The sequence below is a fragment of the Lonchura striata genome, chromosome 13 (assembly GCF_046129695.1).
Source record: "Lonchura striata isolate bLonStr1 chromosome 13, bLonStr1.mat, whole genome shotgun sequence".
Taxonomy (NCBI): domain Eukaryota; kingdom Metazoa; phylum Chordata; class Aves; order Passeriformes; family Estrildidae; genus Lonchura; species Lonchura striata.
This window is the reverse complement of record NC_134615.1, coordinates 15,701,895-15,718,460: the sequence shown is the minus strand read 5'-3', so window position 1 is coordinate 15,718,460 and position 16,566 is coordinate 15,701,895. Positions and strand designations below refer to the sequence as shown.

Sequence of the window (16,566 nt, the reverse complement as noted above, 5' to 3'; positions counted from 1 at the left end):
AGGAGGGCTAAGATGAAAGGTTTCTCATTCCAAAAGTTGCAATCAAATACTACAAAACTATACTTGCTCCACAACCTTCTGACAGTCATAGAAAGAAGCTTCACAGTCAGAACTGTACTCACCAGGCAGACTCCAGTCTTCTGTTACTGAAGATTTATTTTGGCTGACTATCTAAAAAAACCCAGACTGGTAATTCTAGCAACAGAGGCTCAATTGTGGTACATTCTTCCCTTCCACCACCTAAAGCATGAAAGGTTTTGACAGGGAAACACACACACTTGGTTGTACTGAGAAGCAAATCCTTTCTAATAGCTACCACACACAGAATTCTCTCACCAGAAAAACCTCTGCACACTGAGCATCATACTGGGGCTTACAAAGCACACAAGAATGCCAGATTCTATCTTGCTACAAACGTGCAACATGCACCACCTTCCAGACCCCCTCCATGAGGATGGAGGCACAGAGGTGCCATCACAGACCCCTCTTGTTTCCCCACTCACACATACAAAGCCTCATTTTTTTTTCTTTTTTAAGCATCAGGAAAGACAAAAGCCTCAGGGAGAGCTGTGTCCACGGGCACAACTTAGACCAAAGCTCATCATTCCTATGTCAAAAGAGGTATCCAGGACCAGAAAGGGAAGCCAACAGGGCTGTGTAGGACACTCCAAGCTGCTGACAGATAGCTCCAAAAGCAGCACCACCTCTGCACTTAGAAGGAAAGAAGCACCTTGCAGTCTGGCCCATCAGGGGATGAGAGTCTTACAAAAGGAGGGGGCAGGGGCAACCCCAGCTGCTTCCCAGCTGTGTCCAACACCTGATACCAGCCGGAACCAAGGAGGCATGCTCTAAACCTTCAGGCCCTTCCCACACTCCCTGGCTGCAGGCCCAGGCCCCATTACCTTCTTGATTTGTGTCCCTTGTGTGGCACCCGCAGCTTTGGGCTTCTGTCCTACATCACTGAGGAAACTGGCCCAAAGAGCATCCTCTTTCTTTTTTTCTTCTTCTTCTCTGCTTCTTTCTACTTGCTCTGCATTATCCACTTCCTCCTCTTTCTGCTCCTCTCCGTTCTGCTGGGTCTTTTCTTCCTCTTTCTCATCTGCCTCTAGCAAGAGACCGCCTTTCTTCCTCTTCCTGAAAGCAGATGCCAAAAAAGAAGAAAAAATTGACCTGCTGCAACACTATTCCAGAGCTGAACTGTAAGCTTGGGTGAAGCAACATAATATTTCATATTTTTACTAACACATCCAATTTGGGAGGTTCTCTTTTAATCTTGGGAGTGTATGTATTTTATTAAAAGATGCTGCTGCTCAGAAAATACATTAAGACTGATGCAGGCAGTGCCCCTGAAGTGAACTGGCCCATTTGCATGCATTTCTATGAGTATATAATGTGTGGAAACACTGGCACAGATTGGCCAGTGGCTGTCCCATGCCTGGAAGTGTTCAAGGCTGGATGGAGCTTTGAGTGACCTGGTCTGGTGGGACGTGCCCATGGCAGGAGGGTGGAACAAGGTGGTCTTTAAGGTCCCTTCCAACCCAAACCATTGCAGGGCCCTGTGGTTCTGGGATAAAGCAGGAGCCAGGACGGGAGGAGAACCTGGGCTAGACAGAAACCAGCCTCCACTAAAGTATGTATATATTTATATCAACGTGAGTGCTCTGCACTGGAAAAGGCGAACATAACTCCTGCTGGGGAGGGTTTTGCGGCACGTTGTCTGTGGGGGCCGAGGTTCCCTGCTCCTGCCACTAAACCGGAGCGCAGAGCAGCGTTTCCGTCCCTCCGCCCCGCCACCGGCACCGGGCCGGCTCCATCTCAGCGGCACCGGGCCGGCTCCATCCCCGCGGCCGTACCTGCTGGCGGGGCGGCTCCTCCTGCCGCGGGGCGGCCGCGGGCTGTCCGCCGGCTCCTCCTCCCGCACCAGCTCGCTCTCATCGTCCTCGCTGTACTCCGCACCTGCAAGCACGGCCAGTGAGCACCGGGACCGCCGGGAGCGCCGGCTCCCGCCCGCCGCCACTCACCTGAGGGCACATAGTCGTCATCCTCGGCCGAGGAGTACTGCTCCTGCTCCGACTCCGACTCCGAGCCCGACATGCCGCGGCCCGGCCCCGCCGCCTCACGGCGCCTCGCGCCCGCCGCCGCCCGAGCGCCGCCCCGCCCGCCGCCGCCCCCTGGCGGCCGGGAGGACCGGCCGCGCCTCCGCCGCGCTCGGGGAGCAGCGAGGAGAGTCCGCCGGGGGCCAGAGCGCCCCCCCGCGTGCCGGAGCGTCCCCGCGCCGGGGGCTCCCGGCATTCCTTGCGGCCCGCAGCCGTTCCCATGGCAGCGCGGGGTCAGGCCGGGGGGCCCGGCCGCACGGGGGCCAGCGCTGATTGGTAGTGAGCCCTGTTTGTCATGTTAGACCGCTTCCCATTGGCTGCGGCGGGCGGAAGGGGGCGGGCGGAAGTGGCGGTGGCGGATGGCGGCGGGGCGGGAGCGGGGATGGACGGCGGCGAAGCCAGCGGCGGTGGCGGGGGGCTCCTGCAGCAGATCCTCAGCCTTCGCCTCGTGCCCCGCGTGGGAAATGGCACCACCACCTACTCCAGCCCGCTCTCCACCTTCCCAGGTACCTCTCCACTCGGAGCGGCGTCCGCCCGCCGGGGCCGCTGGAGGCCTACGGGCCCCGGGCCGCCCTCACAGCCCTTCTCTCCTCAGAGATGTGGTACGGCGTCTTCCTGTGGGCACTTGTCTCCTCCCTTGCCTTCCACGTCCCGGCCGCCTTGCTGGCCCTCTTCACGCTCCGGCACCACAAGTACGGCAGGTTCATGTCCGTGAGCGTCCTGCTGATGGGCATCGTGGGACCCATCACCGCCGGCACCCTCACAAGTACGGCAAGTGCCCCGGGCGGCTGTGCAGATCAGAGGTTGCCTTCGGGAGCGCGTGGAATGGCGGTGTTCCCCTGGATGGAGATTAGCGTTCTGCCTTTATTCCCCCCTTGCCCCAAGTTTGAAAGAGTTGCACTGTACCCCTTGTCGAGCCCTGCATCGGGCATACCAAACGTGCCATGGGTGCAGAGCCAAGGGGGCTCTCACATTTCTGAGCACATGGAGGAAAATCTCTCAGAGGTTTGGTGTCAGTGCCCAGAAGTGGGTAATGTTTGCAGCCTGTGGGCTGTGGGTGGGGGATCTTGTGACAAGGGTGCATCCTGACCCCCCCACACCTGCTGGAGGCAGAGTTCCACACCAGTTCACCCGTTGCCACCAGCATGTTCTGGTTCCTGGCTGAGGTTTTTCAGACATCCCCAGCCTAGCATTCTTGCCTGCTGGTGAGCAGGGAGAGGGTCAGATCCCGCTGTTCTCTGTCCCAGCCTCACATCCTGAGGCTTCCCCTTCATCCCTGTGCAGAGCAGCTGTCTCACGTTCACATCTTGGCTTTCCCCCCTCTCCACAGGTGCTGCCATTGCTGGAGTTTACAGAGCTGCGGGGAAAAAAATGATTCCCTTTGAGGCCCTCATTTTTGGTGTGGGCCAGACATTCTGTGTGGTGGTGGTTTCCTTCCTGCGCATTCTGGCCACTCTGTAGCTCCTCTGGAGAGGCTGGAGAACACAAACCAGAGGGGAGCAAAGGACCTGCTGCCTCAGAACAAATCACAGGGAGCACAGCTCCAGCTTTGTGTTTCTTCTGCTGATTTAAGGAATTGGGAGGGCTTGGTTGTGCCTCCAGCCTGGCTTGAAATTTTAAAATTGTGAATTTTGTTACTTTTTGGTAACATTAAGTGCCAAGTGAAACTTTTATTTCTCTGGAGGGTAGGAAAATGGCTACCAGAGGAGGAGACCTGGGTACCTTTCACCAGTAACTGTAACAGGACATGACTAAAATGTGACACCAGCTTTGCTGGGATAGGAACAGGACCAGAGTGACGTTGTGTTCTCAGAGCTCACTCACCACTTTGTTGCTTGGTTTTCAGTGAACCTGAAGCTCTTTTAATGTCAGTTTTTAAATTTAAAAAATTGTTTCCTTCCTGACCCAAACTTCTTAATACCAGGTCATAGCCATAGTGGATTTGGGAGCAGCAAAAGGAAAACTCATTTTAGATGGATGAGAGTGCAAATTTGTGTCTGGGAGCTCTGGCTGTGAATACTGCGCAGGGGAAATGATTGGTATACAAAAGATTTTGTGAATTTTATTACAGCAAAACCCTTCTGGCCCTGTGAATGTTTTGCCCAGAGGCAAAGCAGAGTGGAATGGGCACTCCAGAAATCCCAGGTGTGTGTGTGGGTTTGCACAGCTTCTCCTCAGGCTGTGAAGGAGACTTGTGTTTTCAATGACCCTGTTCTCCTTTGACTTGCTGATGCTGTTCATGTTGGTGTGGTGGAGCTGGGTGTCTGCACTGATCTGGAGGTGGCACTGAACAGCTTGGATAAAATTCCTCATGCTGCTGCTGAGAGCTGCATGGCCAGGCTGGGTTGAGACCTGGGGTGTGGGAGTGTGCCACATTTTCAGCATCCAGCCAACAGCATGCCAGGGGCTGGGAGAGCTGCAAGGCTCCTGGCAGGAGCCTGGGTAATTCCTGTGTCCATGTGAACACAGCCCCAGATCAACCCTTCTCCACAGGGAGTACTGTCTCTTTATTAATCGTTTTAGTGTTAAGTGACTTTTATCTAACTGGTAGCTCTGCAATTGTGCTACATGGCTGGGCACTTGAGCAGCTAACTGGGTGCTTCCTGGGGCTTGGTTCTTTGGGGAAGCTGAGGTTGAATTCCAGGGATGTGGCTGGGCAGTGCAGCCACCCCTAGGGATTTGCTGTGGGCTGTGTTTGTACCCAGCTCACACCACGTGGGCTGTACAGGGAAAGCACTGTCTGTGTCCATCCTTTCAGGGGACAGTTCCCATCTGTCTTCATTGAATTCCTCTGGTTTCCAAATCAGTTCCTTTTGTACCTGCAGCATTTCCTAGGGCCATTTATCTACCATGAGCCCATGTCCTCAATGCTGGAATGACTGGATGTGGCACTTAGTGCCATGGTCTGAATGACGAGGTGGTGACCAGTCAAAGCTTGGACTGGATCTTAAAGGGCTTTTCTAAACTAAATTGGTTCCATGATCCTTCAACAGGGCACTGTGTTTATCATGGAAAAGGGTTTCCCTATGCATGGTCTCCTCAAGAGTGGTCTGTGGACAGTGGGAGGTATTTTGCAGGAGCTACTAACTGAGATTACTCTAAATTTTAGCCTATGTTAATTCAGGGAATATAGATGCACAGTTTAGGAAATAATTTAATGTGAATCCTTCTCCTTAGGTGGGTGAGGTCCAAGTGGTGTAACTTATGCTAAGCCCTGGATCTGTGGAGAGCCCTGTGTGCTGTGCTGCTTGTAGAGAGCCAGTCTTCCTGCCAGGCAGAAACAATGAAAAAGAGAGAGTAAGCTTTCTTTCTTTTGCCTCTTCCCACTTCGTATTTCAGTGTGTGTACAGAGTGCACAGTTTAATTTACAGGAATTATCCTGTGTTTTCCTGGATGAATTAAAAGTATCTCATGGAATTTGAATAGGGTGGGTCTGGCTTTACCTTTGAGGTGACACCAGAAACCAATGTCCTGAGCACCTGCTGTGCTCTCCTTTATCCTTCACCGGTGCCTGGCACCACTCAATAGCCATTAAACTGATTGCAACAGAGAAAGCACTTTATCCATGTGTCCTGTGCTACAGCAAGAGGAGGTTTCCTTGCAGGAACAGGGCTCGGGGGTGCAGGACACAAATGGGGCTGTTTACAGAGCTCAGAACAAGTGAAAACTTGCTCAGTAAAGTCACTCAGTGCTAGGTGAACAGAAAACATCCCATTTTCCACCCCTTGGGATCTCTGAGAGTTTGTTCTGAGGTGGTTCTGGTTTACTTGAAGAGTTGGCAGCTTGACTCTGTTTGGAGTGTTTGGAGCTGGCAATGCTGTGAATTTGGAGCCTGCATGCTGTGAAATTTTCAGGGAATTCTTGCATAAAAGGTGAACAATCAGCTGATTTGTCTTGACATATGAGCACAGCAGACGAGTTCTCTGTGTCACCTTGGTGCTCACAGAGCATCCTCTGCTCTACTGTGGAGGCTGCTGCTGGCAGCCTCCCTCTCCAGTAAAACCAGAGATAAACAGAAAGCAGGAGTAGCCTTGAGCTGAAGCACCAGGTGGCAGTTGAAGTGCTGGTGGCAGTTTCCTCCCCTCATTGGTTTGGCCTTCCCTTTCCTTTCCTTTATTCCAAGTGAGGCTTTTGAGGAATCCCTTTAATTTTTGTCATGTATTGGTAGACTTTGCTCAGTCAAACTTGCCAAAAACTGCAAAGAGTTGGCAAAAACATCAACACTGAGGTGTCCTGGGCTCAGCAGTGCTGTGAGCCTCTGCTAGGGAGCCCAGCCAGTGTGCTGGTTAAGGAAACACCTTCTGGAGAAGCTGCCTGCCCTGGAGGAACACCTGCTTATGCTGAGGCTCGTGGCCCTGCTCCCTGTGTGACATCCCCTCTGCCCCCACCTGGCTTCCTCTCGCTCACAGCTGCAGCTGTCATGAACAAATCTTTGTATGATTGAAAAGTCTGTACATTTTATTTTTCTACTGACGCTCCTAATCCTGGTGGTGATTATCAGTAAAATTCTGTAACTCTTGAGGTGAGTGAATGTTGTGTGTTTCTTCTGCAGCACGACAACGGGGCCTGGGTTGCGGTTTTGCAGATGAGCTGCACTCCTGCTTTGCTTGGGGCCATCTGCACCAGAAATGTCTTGGTTCTGGTGGTAAATGTTGTCTCCACTGGGAGCTGGACCTGCATCTGCAGCCAGGCACCACAGTCTGAGGTGGCATCTCACTGCTGCTCAGTTGCTGGGGACAGACTTAGCAGTTGTCCCTGTCCCTGAGGGGACATGCTGGGGTCCTGCAGCCCCTAGGCTTGGTGCTGACCTGCTCCCTGTCCCTGGGGCTGTTCCCACCCGGGGCCAGTGGCTTTGCTGGAGTCAGCATTCAGTCCCTGCACACTCTGCTCTCCTGGGCATGCAGGTGCAGGACCCCACAATGCCCCTACCTGGCTCTGGCTAACCCCAGGCCAGAGTAGTACCTGCACTGCAGGGTATTGCACTGCATTGCTGTTTATCAATGTACAACCTACAGAGCCTTAGGCCAAACAAGTGTTTGTAAGAGCATGGTGGGCATTTCCAGAGGGCTGGTAGCCACAATGCCTTCACTGCTCCCCCAGACTCCCAGAGCATGCTCCAGGATCACAACTGGCCTGAAAAATTCACATCCCAAGTCATCAGGAATGCAGGAGGTTTTATTGGCAGTAAAAGGTCAACACATTCTCTTGGTTTCCTCGTGTGAGGATGACGGGGGGTCTCAGGTCCTGAGAGAGGGTCTCGAGCCAGGCCATGTAGAGGGAGCTGGGGCAGCGGCCCTTCCTGCCGATGGGCGGAGTGCTGCAGACAGCGCGGGGCATGAGGCAGGGCGGCACAGACAGCTGGCACAGAGTGCTGGCACAGCCCTTTCTCAGTCCATTGCAGCTTATTTCCTGAACAAGGGGCAACACCACATCCTCCCACCCCACAGGACCCAAGCTGGAGCCCTTGGTGTCTTCCAAGGGCTTTTCCCTGTGCTGCAGCACTGTCTCACCAGAGCATTAGAGTGTTTGTGCAGGACCTCCTCACCCAGGGAAGGGTGAACATTCTGAGGGACCATTCCCATGGGGTAAGAAATGAGTGTGAAGGCATTACTGGCACCTACATGGCTATGAGTGCTGCATCCCGTGAGTAATCCAGCAAAATCTCATTCAGCCTCACTTGGCGGAGCGACTGGAGCAAAAGAGCATCAAGAAACACAAATTAAATGTTTCCAGAAGGACTAAATTTTGTCTAAAAAGCAGGAGACCCTTTACAGGAACTCCCCCAGCACTGGTGCTACCTTGGCTCTGTTTTTATCGACCTCCTCATCAGAAATCTTCCAGGGACAGCCCTGTCTCATCTCATTCACTGTGGCCTCATCTTTGAAGCCATCGTTCAGCCTGAAGGGAGCGATGAGTTCATCAAATCTCTTGATGCTGCAACACAAGCAGACAGTGCCAAGGAAGAGGGTCTGGGCAGGATTGGGGGTGCTGTGGGGGCACAGGGAAGGTGAATGGGGGATGGTTACTGCTCTGGCCGGGGTTTCTGGTTGATGTCAGGGAGGATGTGGACCTCATGGAAACCAAGGCGAAACTTGCTCAGCAGAGAGACAATCCTAATGGAGGGAAAAGGACATATTTTCCCAAAGTTAGCGGGGAATAGCAGATCTGACAGGGACTGCCACAGCAGAGAACCCTGCTGCTGGCCTCAGATTGCACTTTGGATTTTTTTTGCTGTGCAGCCACATTGATTTCCAGAGAAATGGGGCAAAACAGCCAGGTCAGAGCTCACAGATCCCATTATAGCAAAGCTGGGAGGGCTCAGCAGGATGGGAAGCAGCTTGTATCACCAGTGGCAGTGGCCAAGTGGCTAAGAGGTGCAGTGGCCACCAGCACTTACGCCTTCCTCTCCTCGTCCATCCTGTTGATCTGCCCGCCAACAAATACCCGGATTTTGCACTTTCCCCATCGCTTCTTGCGCCCCAGGAGGTAGGGGATGAGCAGCGTGAGACCTGGCCCCAAAACACGCGGTGGGAGATGCAGCAGTGTCCCCCAGGCTCACCACTGCTTCCCTGATGGCAAAGGCCAGGGATGCCCTGGCCCCATTTGGCAGGGACTGAGCCCTCCTGGGCACTGCAGCAGAGGTGCTGGGCTCACATTATCTGGACAGATGGAAGGTGAAGGTTACCTCCATCATCAAAGAGCCAGTAAATGTCAATGGTCTTCTTGCCCTGCTTGCTCTGGAAGATGGTGCTTGCCTGCTGCTCACTGGCCAAGGCAGTGGGGTCTGCTGCTGGGGCAAGAGGGTCCTGGTGTCAGCAAAGGGCACCACCAGCCACAGATTAAAGGCTTCACTTCTTCCTGTTCCCAGCCCTGCACCCCATCAGTGCTTGAAACCCCCACCCTGCGTGCAAAATAATCCTCAGAGCTGGGGATGCTCTGGGCAGTTACAAGCCAGGACCAGCCTACCTGTGCCTGGGGCTGCTTTGCTGCCAGTGCCATTCTTGGGGTGCTCTGCTGCCTCAAATGTGGAGTTAACTGAGGAGGGAAGAGAAGAGCAAGGGCAGCACAGCAGTGCCTCACTGTCCCCATCCCCTTAGATCCCAGCACAGGAGTGATGTCCCGTCAGGACTGTGGCTTTTGTCTGGGGACATGGTGCTGGCTGGCACATCCCACAGCTCCATGTCTCTCTGCATCCCTGGCTGACCAAAACCATTTACCGTGTGCCTGCAGCACTCGGGAAACATTCAGCCCTTCTTTCATCCGCATTAAGCACACGCCATACTTGAAATCGAAAGCGTCGCTGAAAGGAGGGAGGAGAAGGCAGTCGGTGGAGGTGCACTGTCAGGCCAGCCCTGCGCACCTGACTGCAGCCGTCAGCGGGGCCACCACCAGGGGCCAGCGTGCCCGAGACGGGGAGGAGCCGGCGTGGCCGTACTGCAGGATGCCCACGTAGTCCTCCAGGCTCTGTGGAGATGCCGTCCTCCAGTTCCTCTTGTAGCCCAGCACTAAGATGTTAGGTCTCATCTTCCCGAGGCCAGCAGCCTACGGATAGATGTCCCCATGAGATCCCTCTGCAGGGACAGACGGACACAGGCGGTGTCAGTCCACTCCATCGGGGAGCAACACAAAGGGGGGTGCCTGGAGATCGTGGAGGGAGGTCAGAGCTCCCCCAGGCTGTGACAAAGAGGAGGGACCCTGCTGCTGGAAGGTCAAAGATGGCTGTACCTGGATGAGCATTTGGACACCACTTCTCAAATCCTCAGCGACCACATCTGTGTAGAAAGCCTTGATCTTCCTCTTCATTAGCCACTTAGTGTGGCCGTCTGCCATCAGCCGGGACTCTGGCATCTTCTGCTTCCGTGGTCCCTGCAGGAATCAGGGACAGGAGCTCAGGCAGCCCCTTCCAACTTATAGTCTTGCCACCAAAGACTTCTGGTTCCTCTCTTCCCAAACAATTGGCAAGATGTAACCACTGCACACATGGGAGGTTGCAATCACAGCCAAGAAAACCAGTGAATCCAGGGAGTTGACAGCCAGTGCACACAATCCCAACAGTCCTGTGGGTGCAGATGAGCTAGTTCTTACTGCACCCAATTGCTCTGGAGACTTCAGGGCTGCAGGACCCTCTCCTCTGAGCAACTACTTCATCCTTCCAAATCTTCTGCAATTAATTGGCAAAGGGAAGCCATAAGCCCACAGAGACATCCTCATGCTTCACCAATATTGCTTAACAACTCAGAGAGGCTTCCAGTTGACACATTTCATCATCCAGCAGCACACAAGTAGGCACATTACAACCTCCAGGTATCCTGGATACCTGTATCCACCAGGATACAACTGGATTTCCCAGCCCACCACCCACTGGTGGCCGGAGCCCCCAGGACAAGGAACCAACCAGTTTCTGCAGTGACTCACAATCAGCACATTGCCGCAGAGCATCAGGCTGAGGTTCTTGGTGAAGGTCCCCACAAAATCCACCAGTGCCGGGCGGAAGTTGGGTGGGCCAGTCAGTACCAGGCACTGCGGTCTGCAGGCAGGGGAAAAAGGGAGTGAAGAATAGTACTTTGGAGGCATCCAGCCTCTTTTGGAATGAGCCATGTCTCTTCTCCCATGCTTGGCCAGTGGCAACTATAGGGAGCATGTTTAGAATGAGAAAACATTATGTGGCCTGAGGGTCCAGTCTCACTCTTTGGTCTTTTTATGACACCAGTGTGTCTGTGTCTGCCTCGTACAGGGAGGGCAGGGTTTACTCAGTTTTCTACCTTATATGGCACAGACATGGGATTTTGGAGAAAGACATGTTTTGCTGTAGCCCCTGGTTACTGAGGGTGGTGGTGAGGATGTGGCCATGGGCATGAAGCCTCCCTGGGTTTACTGGAGGCAGGAGCTGGCTCTTTATCCCACTCCCTCCATGCCCAGCACTGCAATAAGCTGCCCTTGCCTGTAGTTCTTGATGTGCTCATCCACTTCACTCAGCCCCACTGAATAGTTGAGGGCCATGTTGTAGGAGCTAGCTTGCATGGAGGAGCCCCAGTTGACATCTGCATGGGGAAGATGGATTAGCAACAGGGCCAGACACCTTCTGGGGCATCGCTGGTGCCAGGTTACCACCACCCACCTGGCTTTTTGTAGAGGACATATCCCAGGAGGAAGATGACGATCCCGAAGGCAATGAGGGCTGCCCACCAGGTCAGCAGGAACATGATCACCACTGAGACAGCAGCTCCAAAGAGTGCAGCCCACTTGCTGTAATACCGAAAGGAGGGTCTCCAGCCTGCACGCAAACACACACAGCGGCCGCTGCCGGGACGGGGAGCCGGACGTGGCACCGGCGGCCGCAGGGCACGGCTTGGCGCGGCACAGCCCACCTGGGGAGTTGGTGACGGAGGCGTGGAAACAGCTGAAGTTGATGAGGGCGTAGGAGCAGAGGAAGAAGTTGGAGATGATGGGGGCGATGGCATTGAGTTCAGCTGTGGAAGGGGGAGAAAGAGAGTGAGATGTCAGTGGTGGGGACTGAGCCACCCTGCTGGTGGCAAGCTCCAGGAGGGTACTGGGGCAGCATGTAGCTACCGATGAGGATAAAGCCAATGGCAATGACATAGGTGAGCATGTAGCCACGGATGGGCTCGCTGTTCCTCCCATAGCCCTTCCCGAAGAAGCCGATGAGAGGATAGAGCTGGTCCTTGCAGAGGCACTGCAAAGAGAGACACAGTGGGGACAGCAGGCTTTGCCAGGGACATGGGATGGTGGTGCCGTAGTGGCTCCTGCATTTGTAAGAGCAAGGACCAAACTGGACGCATGCCCTGTATTGACAGCATCCTCCTTGCCCCAGGGCTGCTCACAGATGCAGAGCCCTGCACCAAGGAGCAACACCCACTGCTGAGCTCAGGGAGAGGAGCTGGGGTGGGCAGACACCACCCCCTCACCTGGAAGACTTTGGGGGCTGAGACAAGGCAGGCCAATGCTGAGGAGAGGGTAGCACCAAAGATCCCTGCTGTAATGAGGGGGCCAAATCCAGACACCATGCTCATGCTCTGCATGAAAACCAGGGGATCAGGAACCCCAGCATCCCTGGTGCACCAATGTCCACCCCAACCCTGAGGGATTTCCAGCCCCAGGCCCCATCCTGCTGCATTTCCTTTAACATTATCCAGGTAGCAAAGTCTAGCCACATCCAAAAGCCCACTCAGTGGTGCCTTCCTCTTAAAAAATGGCTGTTTCAAGAGCATGGGTGCCCCCCAGGATGGCAGGGAGGCGCCAGGCATGCAGCTGCCCTGGAAAAGTCATCTATTGCAACACATAGCTGGCCAGGAGCAGGAACAGGGGCTGGTCATGGTTCTGAGCAGTACCTGGTAGTAGTTGCTGAGCCCGTATCGGCAGCTCTGCTGTTGGGTGCAGGCAGTGAAGTTCCAGCCGAAGCTGCAGGCCAGTCCCTCACAGCCCGGCGAGCCCACGGCCACGCTGTCGTTCAGGCTGCCTGAGGCATCTCGGACCACACAGGCACCTGGGGGGACACACAGGGCTAGAGCAGGGCTGACACCTCTGCACGGTTTCATGAAGCCCAGCCCCACATCCTGTTACCCATGACAATTCCCAAGTCCCTGCCATGGGGCTGCCCTACTGCATGACGGCTTCGAGCAATGCCATGAGCTCCACTGCCCACCCAGGATGACTTTGCCCCATGCGGGAGTAGGAACAAGACCTGACACCTGTGGCACTCACTGGGATATCAATGCCATTGTACACAGCTTGCTCCTGGCTCCTACTCACCTGCATCCTCCCAGACCACCTGTTTTGGGTAGGGGCCAGTCCACCCACCCAGCCCCCTCACCCATTGCACCTGAGGATGTGCTGCTTACCAATGGTAGCAGAAAGCACCAGGTAGGACACAGTGGTCCAGAAGATGGCCATCAAGGTGCCCTTGGGGATGGCCACAGCAGGATCCTGCCCAAGGGAGGTGCAGAGATATATAAGACAGCTTTCCAGCAGCAGTGCTAATGTAGGCAGCTTATTTGTGGCTGCTGTACAGGAGGAGTTTTAATTCACTGTATCACAAAGCCACAGAGCATCTCCTGGCTGAGCCCAAAGTTTGCATAAGAAATAAAAGTCTAATGGTTGGATCAAAATTAAAGCCCCAGGGAAAATAGGGTTTGAGCCCTGAGAAAAACTGGCTCAGGCAGAAACAGTCACAACCCACCTTCAGGTCACCTGAAATGTTGGCCCCGGCCAGGATACCAGTTGCAGATGGGAAGAAAATGGAAAACAAGCCAAAGAAGGAGCCCTCAGGTCCACGCCAGTTGGGCACTAAGTTCTGGGCAAAAATATCAGCTGGGGGGAAGCAGAGGAGAAGCATTTGAGGCCTCTTGGCTACTTTTTTCCTGCCCAAAATACCTCAGCACTGGCTGGGGGCATAGTGCTGATGGCAGGGGCCCCATGGGAGGGGACACTGTGCTTTTAATAATGTCTCTCAGCAAGGAGCACCTTCCCATAGCAAGTATCTCCCCAAACTGCAGCAAAGAGCAAGGCTCCAGAGATGTACTTGGACCTGCTGAGTGCTACCCCAGCCTGTGGAGGACCCACCTCGGTAGCTGAAGAAGCCCTTTGCTTGCTTCTCAGCAGTGGCTGGGATCACTGTCCCCACAAGGTAGTTAATGAAGGAAACCAAGATGACCAGGAAGAACAGTATTTGTGCCTGCCAGACCAGAAAGAGACAGCTAAAGGACTGGGTATTTGAGCATAGAAAGAGTGAAGAATGCATTAGGAGAAACCCATGCCTGTTTTTGGGGAGCTACAGGCATCCTCTCCTCCTCAGATGCCTGGTTGCCAGCAGGGACAGCTCTTATCAGCCCAAGAGAAAAACGTGAGCAGGAGTGAGGGTTACCTTGGCCTCCCATTCCATGCCAGCCAGGGAGATGCCCAGCAGCACCGTCACAGTGATGACCCCAATGATTCGGATGTCATTGGTGGGGTCCACGATGAGGGAATTGTGTTCCTGGAGAAGGGCAACTATTCACAACATGGAAATAACCCTCTTCCTTACCAAACCACTGTTTTTTCCAAGTGTTGTAGCAGCCACTGTTTGATTATCAGTGGTCCAATGATAATGCAAATATTGATAACGGACACGGGTTGTGCAGGGAGAAGGTGGGGATGGAGGGGTGGGGGGACACTGGGAGCCAGAGGACATAGAGCTGCTTTCTTACCTGCAGCAGGTCCCGGACAGTTTCAGCAAAGCCCACTGTGTGCATGGCCACAGCCACCGCGTTTGCAAAGGCAAAGATCAGCCCGATGGAGCCGCCCAGCTCCGGCCCGAGGCTCCGTGAGATGAGGAAGTAGGTGCCTCCTGAGGCAGGGAACACCCCATGGCATTACTGCTTCCCCCACGTTTTTGGGGTTCCCCCACACCTCACAGCCTATGCCAGTTCACATCCATGGGGCAGCCCCAGGATAAAGAGACCCCTGGGGTGGCCAGGGGGGAACACACTACCTGACTTCACTTTGCCATTGGTGGATATGGCAGAGATGGACAAGCCGGTTATGGTGGTCACTGTCACGGACATGAGGATGATAAGCCATGTCAGGGCTGTGTGCAAAGAGCATTACTTCACTCCTGTACCCCCCAGCTGTCCCTAGGAGTCCCACCACCCCCCAGGTGTTTGGGTGATGATGGGCCCAGTGCCACTGTCCAGCACCCACCGATTCCTGCCTGGGCGGTGATCCAGGGCAAGCGCAAGTAGAGGATAACTCCCCAGATGTTCAGCATGCAGCGAATCTGAGGGGGGACAGAGGGGAACTGGCCATCAGGCATTGACACCTGGGGATGGCCAAACCATGCCAGCTCTGCTGCTCCTCAGACAAAACCACCCTACGGAGGAGGGCAGGGAATTGCTCAAAGCATACGTGCTTGCAAAAATACAGACATTGGGAAAAATGCAACAAGGGTAAAATGCTTACAAGGCAGGAGGATACTCTGTGGGGGATGGGTCACACTCACCATGACGCCCTTCACCCATCCAAAACGGACAGGTTCTGGCACGGAGTCTCTGCCTGGCTCCCCTTCTGCCTCCTCCAGCCCAGCCTCTGGCAGGCCATTGCTCTGCTGCAGGTCAGACACTGGCGTGTGAAGGCGGCCCGGGTCAGGCTGTGGGACAGGGGGAGGCAGGTGAGGGTGGACTTCAGACAGCTGTCCCTGGAGGCAATGCTCTGGTTGAGCACACAGCTGGAAACAGCTGGATTCTCTGGCTTCTCTCACGGCCTTCTTGGGGATATGCAGTCAGCACAGCACCAGTTATGGCACCAAGAGGCAGGAGACAGAGTGACCCACCACAGCCACTTCACAGGGACCAGCAGCATGACCGGGGATGCCAGAGATGCTATGGGTACAGCCAAACCCTGTTACCTTCAGGATGGAGTGCAGGTCAGCCAGCGAGGGCCTGCCCTTCCTGGGGTCGCCCACCCCCTTGCTGTTGGCATAGTGGTCGTAGGCTGGCACCTCATCCACCGTGTTGTAGCCGAAGGTCCTGGTGCAGAGGGTGCTGCTGGACAGGTGGGTGGGCTGGACGCTGTCGCAGCTGGACCCCTCGGTGGGTGTGTAGGGACCCCTGCACCCCTCCTCCACGCCCAGCAGGGTGCTGATGGTGAAGCGGCCGCTGCAGCGGGCTGGGGGCAGATCTGGGATGGACAGCTCAGCCATTGCCCCTGCCCAGGAGCCTGCCAGGTGGGGGACAGGGTGGAGAGGGGCTTGCCAGCTTTATACCCCGCAAAACTGGAGCGAGGTGACCGGCACACACCCACCACTGATGCTAATAGAGGAAAGGAATCAGCTTGAACCACCCTGAGCTGGTCAGGGGGAAAAAAATAGCTGGAAGGGATACCAAAACCACCATAATGGGCATCACTGCCTCCCAGCGCTCGATGGGGGCAGCGATAACAGATTTGAGATTAAGTCCCAAGGACAGATCACCAGAGAAGTGCAGTGCTGAATTTGCCTCTGGCCCCAACCCAGGAACATTCAGTTCACAGGGATTTATTATGGAAAAAGGGAGTAAGACTCCCACGCACCCTCGCCCTTCCCTGGGATACTGCCCCAGACCCGTCAGATCTCGTAAATCATCTTGGCTGGTCTCCAAGACGCTGCCTGTGGCATGGAGCTGGGCCGGATGTGGGGAGGGGAATGGCACCTTTATCTCACAGTGAAACCAGAGGGAAGCGGGGAGCATGACATCAAGGGATGTGAGGGATGCCTCTGCTGGGACTCAGATTCCAGGCTGCTGGAGAAGAGAGGGTGTACAGGGCAGTGTAAGTCTGTCTGTGCTTGTCCAGGGCTGGGAGCTGGCAGATCTCGGTTCCAGGCAGCAGAGACGCCCATGGTCCCACAGCCCCCTTCTCCTCCAGACCCAGGGACATGCTACCACCGAGCACCCAGGGCTCAGAACTGCCTCCAGTCCCATCCCAGAGTTAATAAGCCACT

The 16,566-nt window shown here is 54.8% G+C and overlaps 3 protein-coding genes across 4 annotated transcripts in view; 1 reads left to right on the top strand and 2 right to left on the bottom strand.

Annotated features, from left to right (window-relative positions):
• CFDP1 (craniofacial development protein 1) overlaps nucleotides 1–2,153 on the bottom strand; it is a 61,032-nt gene extending 58,879 nt beyond the window's left edge. The window contains exons 1-3 of the mRNA XM_021535209.3: nucleotides 2,022–2,153; nucleotides 1,854–1,956; nucleotides 903–1,134 (exon numbers count right to left, since the gene is read on the bottom strand). Coding sequence (XP_021390884.1) covers nucleotides 903–1,134; nucleotides 1,854–1,956; nucleotides 2,022–2,094 — 408 coding nt within the window. The 5' untranslated portion in view covers nucleotides 2,095–2,153. The remainder of the gene's footprint in view (nucleotides 1–902; nucleotides 1,135–1,853; nucleotides 1,957–2,021) is intronic.
• Nucleotides 2,154–2,455: 302 nt separating this feature from the next.
• Nucleotides 2,456–6,622, top strand: TMEM170A (transmembrane protein 170A). 2 transcript variants are annotated; one of them, XM_021535254.2, is made up of 3 exons: nucleotides 2,456–2,602; nucleotides 2,692–2,862; nucleotides 3,427–6,622. In XM_021535254.2, the coding sequence occupies exons 1-3, from the start codon at nucleotides 2,479–2,481 to the stop codon at nucleotides 3,555–3,557; spliced, it is 426 nt and encodes a 141-aa protein (XP_021390929.1). In that variant the 5' UTR covers nucleotides 2,456–2,478; the 3' UTR covers nucleotides 3,558–6,622. The 2 variants fall into 2 exon arrangements, with proteins under 2 accessions (XP_021390929.1, XP_077642466.1); XM_077786340.1 differs by having other exon boundaries at nucleotides 2,692–2,867.
• Nucleotides 6,623–7,250: 628 nt separating this feature from the next.
• SLC12A3 (solute carrier family 12 member 3) lies at nucleotides 7,251–15,980 on the bottom strand. Its single transcript, XM_077786339.1, has 26 exons — nucleotides 15,496–15,980; nucleotides 15,091–15,237; nucleotides 14,793–14,868; nucleotides 14,584–14,679; nucleotides 14,300–14,439; nucleotides 13,978–14,088; nucleotides 13,677–13,788; nucleotides 13,294–13,424; nucleotides 12,956–13,040; nucleotides 12,446–12,600; nucleotides 12,023–12,130; nucleotides 11,667–11,790; nucleotides 11,465–11,566; nucleotides 11,215–11,370; nucleotides 11,038–11,137; nucleotides 10,512–10,623; nucleotides 9,822–9,962; nucleotides 9,532–9,638; nucleotides 9,314–9,396; nucleotides 9,063–9,131; nucleotides 8,782–8,883; nucleotides 8,494–8,605; nucleotides 8,123–8,209; nucleotides 7,895–8,030; nucleotides 7,718–7,785; nucleotides 7,251–7,413 (listed from the first exon to the last, which is right to left on the bottom strand). The coding sequence occupies exons 1-26, from the start codon at nucleotides 15,787–15,789 to the stop codon at nucleotides 7,272–7,274; spliced, it is 3,096 nt and encodes a 1,031-aa protein (XP_077642465.1). The 5' UTR covers nucleotides 15,790–15,980; the 3' UTR covers nucleotides 7,251–7,271.
• Nucleotides 15,981–16,566: the final 586 nt, after the last annotated feature.

Coding starts and splice junctions, on each gene's coding strand:
- TMEM170A (XM_021535254.2), top strand. CDS start 2,479: ATGGACGGCGGCGAAGCCAGCGGCGGTGGCGGGGGGCTCCTGCAGCAG. Junction 2,603..2,691: donor CCCGCTCTCCACCTTCCCAG/GTACCTCTCCAC, acceptor TTCTCTCCTCAG/AGATGTGGTACGGCGTCTTC. Junction 2,863..3,426: donor CACCGCCGGCACCCTCACAA/GTACGGCAAGTG, acceptor CCCTCTCCACAG/GTGCTGCCATTGCTGGAGTT.
- SLC12A3 (XM_077786339.1), bottom strand. CDS start 15,789: ATGGCTGAGCTGTCCATCCCAGATCTGCCCCCAGCCCGCTGCAGCGGC. Junction 14,089..14,299: donor CTGTCCGGGACCTGCTGCAG/GTAAGAAAGCAG, acceptor GCCCTTCTCCAG/GAACACAATTCCCTCATCGT. Junction 11,138..11,214: donor TGTCCTCTACAAAAAGCCAG/GTGGGTGGTGGT, acceptor TTCCCCATGCAG/ATGTCAACTGGGGCTCCTCC.